This window comes from Bufo gargarizans, chromosome 2 (genome assembly GCF_014858855.1).
Source record: "Bufo gargarizans isolate SCDJY-AF-19 chromosome 2, ASM1485885v1, whole genome shotgun sequence".
NCBI classification, from domain to species: Eukaryota; Metazoa; Chordata; class Amphibia; order Anura; family Bufonidae; genus Bufo; species Bufo gargarizans.
In genome coordinates, this window is record NC_058081.1 from 49157280 (window position 1) to 49171476 (window position 14197).

Here is a 14197-nt window from a genome sequence, read left to right on the forward strand (position 1 = left end):
GACGCTTCTATCCATCTCCATAGAGGACATCTGGATGTAGTGAGATACTGCATCAATGGGGACCTCTGTATTTTATTTATAGTGTATTTATTTGGGTTCTCAAAGGAACAGCTCATAAAGTATTAAAGATTTTTAAGTGTCTTATGGGTCATCAGTATCTGACTGTTGGAGGTCTGACTCCTGACACCCCCACGGTCAACTGCTGCAGAAACCATGGTGCTTTGCTGAGCATTGTGAATTCTTTAGGATAGATTATCAGTATAAAACACTCAGAAACAGATTTTACGAAATATTTATTTAATAAAGCAATATTTTTTATACTTCTTTTTCTACCAAGGATGTTCAGACTCTTGAGGAGTTAATTTAAATCATGGAGCTCCCACAATGCACCCAGAATATAAAGGTAAGGACAAAGCAAAAGAGGAAACTGAGAAGAAGCATCAAAGAGATGGAAGTTTCATTGGTTGTGTCAGATGTTTTTAAAAACTGCATTCAAATTGTAACATTTAGTGTTATTATTAATAGTTTTAAGGGATTCTCCAGCATATTACATAAGAGGATAGGTCAGCAATAGTAACATCCTGGAAAACCCATTTAATAACTTATTCTATAGTTCTTAGATAGCTTATATCATATCCTGTACAAAGCATTTAAAGGTTGTAAAAATTATAGATTATATGAATAAAGTGAAAAATTAAAAAGAACATAGAATATAGAGGATGACATTGCATTTCTTGACTTGCTTGGTGCTCCTTAATTGTATATGATAAAGCATCTTTGATGTCAGACACAATGGTGAGGTCTATTTACATACTAAAGACCTTATGTATATGATGGCAGAGGTGTGAAGATGAGGTAGAAGGATCAAAGAAGTGGGTGCAGCCCCAATATTACAAAAACTTCAAAAAGTAATTCTTCTTGTACTCCAATACACATGGCCTGGCTGATATAAGTTTCCCCAAAATTCTGAAGCCATCATTTCACCAAGAGAAGCTGAAGAGACCAGTCATGGATGTGGAGCTAGACCAGGTCCTCTGTACTGTCCTCTCTCTAGAAGAAGACTATCCAGCATTATCTCCTCCCCTGAGGAGCCAGGATCATCTATCAAGTCATTCCTTTACTTCTGGTTATTTTATTTCACAGAAGGAGACACAGGAAGGTCTTCATCACTCAGCTATCCTCCAGCAGACAGTGTGTGAACTATATTCTAAGCTAGGAATTTATGAAGTATCCCAGATGGGGAAGATAATGGGGCAAAACATAACGAACGTTACAATCTCTGAGACTAACAAGGAGGACAAACCGAGGAATCCACTCAAAAGTATTTATTATGTATATTTTCTATTAATTTATAGTTATTAAAGCATTAAAAGAACTGTATAATTATCTATAATTCAATTGTTAAATAATGAGCATGTATATGACAAATCTAATAGTAATAAATAATGTTATTCAGTGGAACACACATATGGAAAAATATATTTAATAGAAATTATACATATATACAACTGAAGATAATATTGTACATTTAATATATTAGTATAATATATATATTGTACTTTTTATTTTTTATTTAAAGTTCTAAAAAAAAAAAAAAACGAATTCTCTTTCTGCAGGAAAAAATCCTGATGATGGACAGAATGGATGTAAGAAGCCCAGACTAGAGACAATGCCTTCCGGTGCCAAATCCAGAAAGAAAACCATCTATAGTAATGAGCAGATCAAGTTCCTTCAGAACCAGTTTAAATGTAACCCGTATCCAGATTTTCTGAGCAGATGTCATATTTCTCAGATCACAGGGATCCCAGAACCCAGGATATTGGTAACGATACAAGAAATATTAATTATAAGTATTTGTATGAAATAATAATGATAATAATTAAAAGTTTGTTATTTATATTATCCTTATTATTATGAGAATTGTGAGCATTTTGTATATTCATTGTGATATTTATGACTAATATACCGGCCATCTTACCTCTATTAGATTTAATTAATGGCGTTCAACACAATATATGAAACAGAGCAAATGTAAGAAGATATTTACACTAAAAGTTTCATTGTTTTATAGGTTTGGTTCCAGAACAGAAGAGCAAGATATCTCTCAAGAAGAAATCAAATCCCGGAAAAGAAAAAATCTACAGCTCAAATCCTTCCTGATTTTCATAAGAGGCTTCCATCCATCTCCATGGAGAATATCTGGATGTACTAAGATACTGCATCCATAGGGACCTCTGTATTTTATTTATAGCGTATCTATGTAGGTTCCTAAAGGAGCAGCTTATAAAGTATTAAAGATTTTTGAGGGTTTTATGGGTCATCAGTATCTGACTGTTGGGGGTCTGACTCCTGGCACCCCTATGATCAGCTGTTTGATGAAGCAATAATAATAAAGCTATATATTTTTTTTACTTTTTTTTATTTTTACTTTGGATATTCAAAATTGAGGAGTTTATTTAACTAATTGGGCTCCCACAATTTACCCAGAATATAAAGCTAAGCACAAAGCAAAATAGGAAACTGAGAAGAAGCATCAAAGAGACTTAAGTTTCATTGGTTGTGTCAGATGTTTTTAAAAATTTCATTCAAATGAAATCATTCAGGGTTCTTATTCAATAGTTCAAAGGGGTTCTCCAGCATATTACATAAGAGGACAGGTCAGCAATAGTAAAGTTCTGGAAAACCCATTTAATAACTTATTCTACAGTTCTTAGATAGATTATATCATATCCTATAAAAAGCATGTAAAGTTTGTAAAAACTTATAGATTATATGAATAAAGTGAAAAATAAAAAATAAAATATACAGGATGGCATTGCATTTCTTGGCTTGCTTGGTGCTCCTTAATCGTATATAATATAGCATCTTTGATGTCAGACACAATGGTGAGGTCTATTTACACATTAAAGAACTTATTTATGCGATGGGCAGAAGTGTGAAAATCTGGTAGAAGGATCAAAGAAGTGGGTGCAGCCCCAATATTACAAAAACTTCTAAAACGTATATCTCTTTTTGTACTCCAATACACAAGGCCTGGCTGATATAAGTTCCCCAAAATGCTAAAGCCATCATTTCACCAAGAGAAGCTGAAGAGACCAGTCATGGATGTGGAGCTAGACCATGTCCTCTGCACTGTCCTTTCTCTAGAAGAAGACTATCCAGCATTATCTCCTCCCCTGAGGAGCCAGGATAATCTATCAAATCATTTCTTTACTTCTGGTTATTTTATTTCACAGAAGGAGACACAGGAAGGTCTTCATCACTCAGCTATCCTCCAGCAGACAGTGTGTGAACTATATTCTATGCTAGGAATTTATGAAGGATCCCAGATGGGGAAGATAATGGGTCAAAACATAACGAACGTTACAATCTCTAAGACTAACAAGGAGGACAAACCGAGGAATCCACTCAAAAGTGAGTATTTCTTCTATATTTTTTTATGTTGAATTATAGTTATTAAAGCATTAATATAACTGTATAATTATCTATATTTTAATTGTTAAATAATGAGAATGTATATAACAAATATAATAGTAATAAATAAGGTTATACAGTAGAACACATAATTTAGGAGCTAGCTTATAGGGAATATATTTGTAGACTGGAAAAATGCATTTCAATTATATATACATATTATATTTTACATGATAATTATTGTTTATATAAGAACAATAATTGAAATAGTTTTACAAAAATATAGAATATAAAATCATGGTGTGAAGACATATGTTACTAAAACTTTACTGTTATTTCAAGATAATATTCTACAATTTTATTTACATATATATAATTTTTTATGGTTCGCTAAAAATGTTTCTGTTTTCTTTCTATAGGAAAAAATCCTGATGATGGACAGAATGGATGTAAGAAGCCCAGACTAGAGACAATGCCTTCTGGTGCCCAATCCAGAAAGAAAACCATCTACAGTAATGAGCAGATCAAGTTCCTTCAGAACCAGTTTGACTGTAACCCGTATCCAGATTTTGTGAGCAAATGTCGTATGTCTCAGATCACAGGGATCCCAGAACCCAATATACAGGTAATGATACAAGAATTATTAATTATTAGTATCAAAACAATATGTTAAAGAGACCATATGTAAGAAGATATTTCCACTAAACGTTTCATTGTTTTATAGGTTTGGTTCCAGAACAGAAGAGCAAGATATCTCTCAAGAAGAAATCAAATCCCGAAAAAGAAGAAACCTACAGCTCAAATCCTTCTTGATGTTTATGAGAAGCTTCCATCCATCTCCATGGAGGATATCTGGATGTAGTGAGATACTACATCAATAGGGACCTCTGTATTTTTATCATGGAGGATCTATTTGGGTTCTTAAAAGAGCAGCTTATAAAGTATTACAGTTATTTTTTAGTGTTTTATGGCTCATCAGTATCTGAATGTTGGAGGTCTGACTCTTGACACCCCTATGATCATCTGTTTGCAGAAGCCATAGTGCTTTGGTGAGTGCTGTGGACTCTTGAGGATAGGTCATCTGTATAAAACACTTAGAAAACCATTTTATGATATATTTATTTAATAAAGCAATTATTTTTTTAAACTTTTTTTCTATTATGAATTTTCAGACTCTTGAGGAGTTCATTTACATCATGAAGCTCCCACAATGTACCCAGAATATAAAGGTAAGGACAAAGCAAAAGAGGAAACTGAGAAGAAGTATCAAAGAGATGGATGTTTCATTGGTTGTGTCAGATGTTTAAAAAAAATCCTTCAAATTAAACCATTCAGTGTTCTTATTAATGGTTTAAAGGATTTGGCCACCATATTATATAAGAGGACAGGGCAGCAATAGTAAAATCCTGGAAAACCGATTGAACAACTTATTCTGTAGTTTTTAGATAGCATATAATATATACTGTATAAAGGATATAAATGTTCCATAAATGTTAGATTATAAGAACAATACAGTGAAAAATTAAAAAGAACATAGAATATAGAGGATGACATTGCATTTCTTGACTTGCTTGGTGCTCCTTACTTGTATATAATATAGCATCTTTGATGTCAGGCACAATGGTGAGGTCTATTTACATATTAAAGACCATATGTATATGATGGCTGAGGTGTGAAGATGAGGTAGAAGGATCAAAGAAGTGGGTGCAGCCCCAATATTACAAATACTTCAAAAACTTATTTCTCTTTTTGTACTCCAATACACATGGCCTGGCTGATATAAGTTCCCCAAAATGCTGAAGCCATCATTTCACCAAGAGAAGCTGAAGAGACCAGTCATGGATTTGGAGCTAGACCATGTCCTCTGCACTGTCCTTTCTCTAGAAGAAGACTATCCAGCATTATCTCCTCCCCTGAGGAGCCAGGATAATCTATCAAATCATTTCTTTACTTCTGGTTATTTTATTTCACAGAAGGAGACACAGGAGGGTCTTCATCACTCAGCTATCCTCCAGCAGACAGTGTGTGAACTATATTCTATGCTAGGAATTTATGAAGGATCCCAGATGGGGAAGATAATGGGTCAAAACATAACGAACGTTACAATCTCTAAGACTAACAAGGAGGACAAACCGAGGAATCCACTCAAAAGTGAGTATTTCTTCTATATTTTTTTATGTTGAATTATAGTTATTAAAGCATTAATATAACTGTATAATTATCTATATTTTAATTGTTAAATAATGAGAATGTATATAACAAATATAATAGTAATAAATAAGGTTATACAGTAGAACACATAATTTAGGAGCTAGCTTATAGGGAATATATTTGTAGACTGGAAAAATGCATTTCAATTATATATACATATTATATTTTACATGATAATTATTGTTTATATAAGAACAATAATTGAAATAGTTTTACAAAAATATAGAATATAAAATCATGGTGTGAAGACATATGTTACTAAAACTTTACTGTTATTTCAAGATAATATTCTACAATTTTATTTACATATATATAATTTTTTATAGTTCGCTAAAAATGTTTCTGTTTTCTTTCTATAGGAAAAAATCCTGATGATGGACAGAATGGATGTAAGAAGCCCAGACTAGAGACAATGCCTTCTGGTGCCCAATCCAGAAAGAAAACCATCTACAGTAATGAGCAGATCAAGTTCCTTCAGAACCAGTTTGACTGTAACCCGTATCCAGATTTTGTGAGCAAATGTCGTATGTCTCAGATCACAGGGATCCCAGAACCCAATATACAGGTAATGATACAAGAATTATTAATTATTAGTATCAAAACAATATGTTAAAGAGACCATATGTAAGAAGATATTTCCACTAAACGTTTCATTGTTTTATAGGTTTGGTTCCAGAACAGAAGAGCAAGATATCTCTCAAGAAGAAATCAAATCCCGAAAAAGAAGAAACCTACAGCTCAAATCCTTCTTGATGTTTATGAGAAGCTTCCATCCATCTCCATGGAGGATATCTGGATGTAGTGAGATACTACATCAATAGGGACCTCTGTATTTTTATCATGGAGGATCTATTTGGGTTCTTAAAAGAGCAGCTTATAAAGTATTACAGTTATTTTTTAGTGTTTTATGGCTCATCAGTATCTGAATGTTGGAGGTCTGACTCTTGACACCCCTATGATCATCTGTTTGCAGAAGCCATAGTGCTTTGGTGAGTGCTGTGGACTCTTGAGGATAGGTCATCTGTATAAAACACTTAGAAAACCATTTTATGATATATTTATTTAATAAAGCAATTATTTTTTTAAACTTTTTTTCTATTATGAATTTTCAGACTCTTGAGGAGTTCATTTACATCATGAAGCTCCCACAATGTACCCAGAATATAAAGGTAAGGACAAAGCAAAAGAGGAAACTGAGAAGAAGTATCAAAGAGATGGATGTTTCATTGGTTGTGTCAGATGTTTAAAAAAAAATCCTTCAAATTAAACCATTCAGTGTTCTTATTAATGGTTTAAAGGATTTGGCCACCATATTATATAAGAGGACAGGGCAGCAATAGTAAAATCCTGGAAAACCGATTGAACAACTTATTCTGTAGTTTTTAGATAGCATATAATATATACTGTATAAAGGATATAAATGTTCCATAAATGTTAGATTATAAGAACAATACAGTGAAAAATTAAAAAGAACATAGAATATAGAGGATGACATTGCATTTCTTGACTTGCTTGGTGCTCCTTACTTGTATATAATATAGCATCTTTGATGTCAGGCACAATGGTGAGGTCTATTTACATATTAAAGACCATATGTATATGATGGCTGAGGTGTGAAGATGAGGTAGAAGGATCAAAGAAGTGGGTGCAGCCCCAATATTACAAATACTTCAAAAACTTATTTCTCTTTTTGTACTCCAATACACATGGCCTGGCTGATATAAGTTCCCCAAAATGCTGAAGCCATCATTTCACCAAGAGAAGCTGAAGAGACCAGTCATGGATTTGGAGCTAGACCATGTCCTCTGCACTGTCCTTTCTCTAGAAGAAGACTATCCAGCATTATCTCCTCCCCTGAGGAGCCAGGATAATCTATCAAATCATTTCTTTACTTCTGGTTATTTTATTTCACAGAAGGAGACACAGGAGGGTCTTCATCACTCAGCTATCCTCCAGCAGACAGTGTGTGAACTATATTCTATGCTAGGAATTTATGAAGGATCCCAGATGGGGAAGATAATGGGTCAAAACATAACGAACGTTACAATCTCTAAGACTAACAAGGAGGACAAACCGAGGAATCCACTCAAAAGTGAGTATTTCTTCTATATTTTTTTATGTTGAATTATAGTTATTAAAGCATTAATATAACTGTATAATTATCTATATTTTAATTGTTAAATAATGAGAATGTATATAACAAATATAATAGTAATAAATAAGGTTATACAGTAGAACACATAATTTAGGAGCTAGCTTATAGGGAATATATTTGTAGACTGGAAAAATGCATTTCAATTATATATACATATTATATTTTACATGATAATTATTGTTTATATAAGAACAATAATTGAAATAGTTTTACAAAAATATAGAATATAAAATCATGGTGTGAAGACATATGTTACTAAAACTTTACTGTTATTTCAAGATAATATTCTACAATTTTATTTACATATATATAATTTTTTATGGTTCGCTAAAAATGTTTCTGTTTTCTTTCTATAGGAAAAAATCCTGATGATGGACAGAATGGATGTAAGAAGCCCAGACTAGAGACAATGCCTTCTGGTGCCCAATCCAGAAAGAAAACCATCTACAGTAATGAGCAGATCAAGTTCCTTCAGAACCAGTTTGACTGTAACCCGTATCCAGATTTTGTGAGCAAATGTCGTATGTCTCAGATCACAGGGATCCCAGAACCCAATATACAGGTAATGATACAAGAATTATTAATTATTAGTATCAAAACAATATGTTAAAGAGACCATATGTAAGAAGATATTTCCACTAAACGTTTCATTGTTTTATAGGTTTGGTTCCAGAACAGAAGAGCAAGATATCTCTCAAGAAGAAATCAAATCCCGAAAAAGAAGAAACCTACAGCTCAAATCCTTCTTGATGTTTATGAGAAGCTTCCATCCATCTCCATGGAGGATATCTGGATGTAGTGAGATACTACATCAATAGGGACCTCTGTATTTTTATCATGGAGGATCTATTTGGGTTCTTAAAAGAGCAGCTTATAAAGTATTACAGTTATTTTTTAGTGTTTTATGGCTCATCAGTATCTGAATGTTGGAGGTCTGACTCTTGACACCCCTATGATCATCTGTTTGCAGAAGCCATAGTGCTTTGGTGAGTGCTGTGGACTCTTGAGGATAGGTCATCTGTATAAAACACTTAGAAAACCATTTTATGATATATTTATTTAATAAAGCAATTATTTTTTTAAACTTTTTTTCTATTATGAATTTTCAGACTCTTGAGGAGTTCATTTACATCATGAAGCTCCCACAATGTACCCAGAATATAAAGGTAAGGACAAAGCAAAAGAGGAAACTGAGAAGAAGTATCAAAGAGATGGATGTTTCATTGGTTGTGTCAGATGTTTAAAAAAAATCCTTCAAATTAAACCATTCAGTGTTCTTATTAATGGTTTAAAGGATTTGGCCACCATATTATATAAGAGGACAGGGCAGCAATAGTAAAATCCTGGAAAACCGATTGAACAACTTATTCTGTAGTTTTTAGATAGCATATAATATATACTGTATAAAGGATATAAATGTTCCATAAATGTTAGATTATAAGAACAATACAGTGAAAAATTAAAAAGAACATAGAATATAGAGGATGACATTGCATTTCTTGACTTGCTTGGTGCTCCTTACTTGTATATAATATAGCATCTTTGATGTCAGGCACAATGGTGAGGTCTATTTACATATTAAAGACCATATGTATATGATGGCTGAGGTGTGAAGATGAGGTAGAAGGATCAAAGAAGTGGGTGCAGCCCCAATATTACAAATACTTCAAAAACTTATTTCTCTTTTTGTACTCCAATACACATGGCCTGGCTGATATAAGTTCCCCAAAATGCTGAAGCCATCATTTCACCAAGAGAAGCTGAAGAGACCAGTCATGGATTTGGAGCTAGACCATGTCCTCTGCACTGTCCTTTCTCTAGAAGAAGACTATCCAGCATTATCTCCTCCCCTGAGGAGCCAGGATAATCTATCAAATCATTTCTTTACTTCTGGTTATTTTATTTCACAGAAGGAGACACAGGAGGGTCTTCATCACTCAGCTATCCTCCAGCAGACAGTGTGTGAACTATATTCTATGCTAGGAATTTATGAAGGATCCCAGATGGGGAAGATAATGGGTCAAAACATAACGAACGTTACAATCTCTAAGACTAACAAGGAGGACAAACCGAGGAATCCACTCAAAAGTGAGTATTTCTTCTATATTTTTTTATGTTGAATTATAGTTATTAAAGCATTAATATAACTGTATAATTATCTATATTTTAATTGTTAAATAATGAGAATGTATATAACAAATATAATAGTAATAAATAAGGTTATACAGTAGAACACATAATTTAGGAGCTAGCTTATAGGGAATATATTTGTAGACTGGAAAAATGCATTTCAATTATATATACATATTATATTTTACATGATAATTATTGTTTATATAAGAACAATAATTGAAATAGTTTTACAAAAATATAGAATATAAAATCATGGTGTGAAGACATATGTTACTAAAACTTTACTGTTATTTCAAGATAATATTCTACAATTTTATTTACATATATATAATTTTTTATGGTTCGCTAAAAATGTTTCTGTTTTCTTTCTATAGGAAAAAATCCTGATGATGGACAGAATGGATGTAAGAAGCCCAGACTAGAGACAATGCCTTCTGGTGCCCAATCCAGAAAGAAAACCATCTACAGTAATGAGCAGATCAAGTTCCTTCAGAACCAGTTTGACTGTAACCCGTATCCAGATTTTGTGAGCAAATGTCGTATGTCTCAGATCACAGGGATCCCAGAACCCAATATACAGGTAATGATACAAGAATTATTAATTATTAGTATCAAAACAATATGTTAAAGAGACCATATGTAAGAAGATATTTCCACTAAACGTTTCATTGTTTTATAGGTTTGGTTCCAGAACAGAAGAGCAAGATATCTCTCAAGAAGAAATCAAATCCCGAAAAAGAAGAAACCTACAGCTCAAATCCTTCTTGATGTTTATGAGAAGCTTCCATCCATCTCCATGGAGGATATCTGGATGTAGTGAGATACTACATCAATAGGGACCTCTGTATTTTTATCATGGAGGATCTATTTGGGTTCTTAAAAGAGCAGCTTATAAAGTATTACAGTTATTTTTTAGTGTTTTATGGCTCATCAGTATCTGAATGTTGGAGGTCTGACTCTTGACACCCCTATGATCATCTGTTTGCAGAAGCCATAGTGCTTTGGTGAGTGCTGTGGACTCTTGAGGATAGGTCATCTGTATAAAACACTTAGAAAACCATTTTATGATATATTTATTTAATAAAGCAATTATTTTTTTAAACTTTTTTTCTATTATGAATTTTCAGACTCTTGAGGAGTTCATTTACATCATGAAGCTCCCACAATGTACCCAGAATATAAAGGTAAGGACAAAGCAAAAGAGGAAACTGAGAAGAAGTATCAAAGAGATGGATGTTTCATTGGTTGTGTCAGATGTTTAAAAAAAATCCTTCAAATTAAACCATTCAGTGTTCTTATTAATGGTTTAAAGGATTTGGCCACCATATTATATAAGAGGACAGGGCAGCAATAGTAAAATCCTGGAAAACCGATTGAACAACTTATTCTGTAGTTTTTAGATAGCATATAATATATACTGTATAAAGGATATAAATGTTCCATAAATGTTAGATTATAAGAACAATACAGTGAAAAATTAAAAAGAACATAGAATATAGAGGATGACATTGCATTTCTTGACTTGCTTGGTGCTCCTTACTTGTATATAATATAGCATCTTTGATGTCAGGCACAATGGTGAGGTCTATTTACATATTAAAGACCATATGTATATGATGGCTGAGGTGTGAAGATGAGGTAGAAGGATCAAAGAAGTGGGTGCAGCCCCAATATTACAAATACTTCAAAAACTTATTTCTCTTTTTGTACTCCAATACACATGGCCTGGCTGATATAAGTTCCCCAAAATGCTGAAGCCATCATTTCACCAAGAGAAGCTGAAGAGACCAGTCATGGATTTGGAGCTAGACCATGTCCTCTGCACTGTCCTTTCTCTAGAAGAAGACTATCCAGCATTATCTCCTCCCCTGAGGAGCCAGGATAATCTATCAAATCATTTCTTTACTTCTGGTTATTTTATTTCACAGAAGGAGACACAGGAGGGTCTTCATCACTCAGCTATCCTCCAGCAGACAGTGTGTGAACTATATTCTATGCTAGGAATTTATGAAGGATCCCAGATGGGGAAGATAATGGGTCAAAACATAACGAACGTTACAATCTCTAAGACTAACAAGGAGGACAAACCGAGGAATCCACTCAAAAGTGAGTATTTCTTCTATATTTTTTTATGTTGAATTATAGTTATTAAAGCATTAATATAACTGTATAATTATCTATATTTTAATTGTTAAATAATGAGAATGTATATAACAAATATAATAGTAATAAATAAGGTTATACAGTAGAACACATAATTTAGGAGCTAGCTTATAGGGAATATATTTGTAGACTGGAAAAATGCATTTCAATTATATATACATATTATATTTTACATGATAATTATTGTTTATATAAGAACAATAATTGAAATAGTTTTACAAAAATATAGAATATAAAATCATGGTGTGAAGACATATGTTACTAAAACTTTACTGTTATTTCAAGATAATATTCTACAATTTTATTTACATATATATAATTTTTTATAGTTCGCTAAAAATGTTTCTGTTTTCTTTCTATAGGAAAAAATCCTGATGATGGACAGAATGGATGTAAGAAGCCCAGACTAGAGACAATGCCTTCTGGTGCCCAATCCAGAAAGAAAACCATCTACAGTAATGAGCAGATCAAGTTCCTTCAGAACCAGTTTGACTGTAACCCGTATCCAGATTTTGTGAGCAAATGTCGTATGTCTCAGATCACAGGGATCCCAGAACCCAATATACAGGTAATGATACAAGAATTATTAATTATTAGTATCAAAACAATATGTTAAAGAGACCATATGTAAGAAGATATTTCCACTAAACGTTTCATTGTTTTATAGGTTTGGTTCCAGAACAGAAGAGCAAGATATCTCTCAAGAAGAAATCAAATCCCGAAAAAGAAGAAACCTACAGCTCAAATCCTTCTTGATGTTTATGAGAAGCTTCCATCCATCTCCATGGAGGATATCTGGATGTAGTGAGATACTACATCAATAGGGACCTCTGTATTTTTATCATGGAGGATCTATTTGGGTTCTTAAAAGAGCAGCTTATAAAGTATTACAGTTATTTTTTAGTGTTTTATGGCTCATCAGTATCTGAATGTTGGAGGTCTGACTCTTGACACCCCTATGATCATCTGTTTGCAGAAGCCATAGTGCTTTGGTGAGTGCTGTGGACTCTTGAGGATAGGTCATCTGTATAAAACACTTAGAAAACCATTTTATGATATATTTATTTAATAAAGCAATTATTTTTTTAAACTTTTTTTCTATTATGAATTTTCAGACTCTTGAGGAGTTCATTTACATCATGAAGCTCCCACAATGTACCCAGAATATAAAGGTAAGGACAAAGCAAAAGAGGAAACTGAGAAGAAGTATCAAAGAGATGGATGTTTCATTGGTTGTGTCAGATGTTTAAAAAAAATCCTTCAAATTAAACCATTCAGTGTTCTTATTAATGGTTTAAAGGATTTGGCCACCATATTATATAAGAGGACAGGGCAGCAATAGTAAAATCCTGGAAAACCGATTGAACAACTTATTCTGTAGTTTTTAGATAGCATATAATATATACTGTATAAAGGATATAAATGTTCCATAAATGTTAGATTATAAGAACAATACAGTGAAAAATTAAAAAGAACATAGAATATAGAGGATGACATTGCATTTCTTGACTTGCTTGGTGCTCCTTACTTGTATATAATATAGCATCTTTGATGTCAGGCACAATGGTGAGGTCTATTTACATATTAAAGACCATATGTATATGATGGCTGAGGTGTGAAGATGAGGTAGAAGGATCAAAGAAGTGGGTGCAGCCCCAATATTACAAATACTTCAAAAACTTATTTCTCTTTTTGTACTCCAATACACATGGCCTGGCTGATATAAGTTCCCCAAAATGCTGAAGCCATCATTTCACCAAGAGAAGCTGAAGAGACCAGTCATGGATTTGGAGCTAGACCATGTCCTCTGCACTGTCCTTTCTCTAGAAGAAGACTATCCAGCATTATCTCCTCCCCTGAGGAGCCAGGATAATCTATCAAATCATTTCTTTACTTCTGGTTATTTTATTTCACAGAAGGAGACACAGGAAGGTCTTCATCACTCAGCTATCCTCCAGCAGACAGTGTGTGAACTATATTCTATGCTAGGAATTTATGAAGGATCCCAGATGGGGAAGATAATGGGTCAAAACATAACGAACGTTACAATCTCTAAGACTAACAAGGAGGACAAACCGAGGAATCCACTGAATCCACTCAAAAGTGAGTATTTCTTCTATA

At 33.2% G+C, this 14197-nt stretch overlaps 4 protein-coding genes across 4 annotated transcripts; all 4 read left to right on the plus strand.

The window, feature by feature from the left end:
• The first annotated feature begins 1008 nt into the window (after positions 1–1008).
• Positions 1009–2212, plus strand: LOC122925582 (homeobox protein siamois-like). Its single transcript, XM_044276939.1, has 3 exons — positions 1009–1126; positions 1617–1822; positions 2072–2212. The coding sequence occupies exons 1-3, from the start codon at positions 1009–1011 to the stop codon at positions 2210–2212; spliced, it is 465 nt and encodes a 154-aa protein (XP_044132874.1).
• A 2087-nt stretch (positions 2213–4299) lies between these two features.
• On the plus strand, positions 4300–6435 carry LOC122929340 (homeobox protein siamois-like). Its single transcript, XM_044282875.1, has 5 exons — positions 4300–4463; positions 4587–4643; positions 5388–5565; positions 5985–6190; positions 6290–6435. The coding sequence occupies exons 2-5, from the start codon at positions 4611–4613 to the stop codon at positions 6425–6427; spliced, it is 555 nt and encodes a 184-aa protein (XP_044138810.1). The 5' UTR covers positions 4300–4463; positions 4587–4610; the 3' UTR covers positions 6428–6435.
• Positions 6436–6499: 64 nt separating this feature from the next.
• Positions 6500–8753, plus strand: LOC122929341 (homeobox protein siamois-like). The gene is made up of 5 exons (XM_044282876.1): positions 6500–6614; positions 6738–6794; positions 7540–7717; positions 8137–8342; positions 8442–8753. The coding sequence occupies exons 2-5, from the start codon at positions 6762–6764 to the stop codon at positions 8577–8579; spliced, it is 555 nt and encodes a 184-aa protein (XP_044138811.1). The 5' UTR covers positions 6500–6614; positions 6738–6761; the 3' UTR covers positions 8580–8753.
• Positions 8754–11798: 3045 nt separating this feature from the next.
• On the plus strand, positions 11799–14099 carry LOC122929342 (homeobox protein siamois-like). Its single transcript, XM_044282877.1, has 5 exons — positions 11799–12019; positions 12439–12644; positions 12744–13068; positions 13192–13248; positions 13993–14099. Exons 1-3 carry the CDS (start codon positions 11908–11910, stop codon positions 12879–12881), a joined length of 456 nt encoding a protein of 151 aa, XP_044138812.1. The 5' UTR covers positions 11799–11907; the 3' UTR covers positions 12882–13068; positions 13192–13248; positions 13993–14099.
• Positions 14100–14197: the final 98 nt, after the last annotated feature.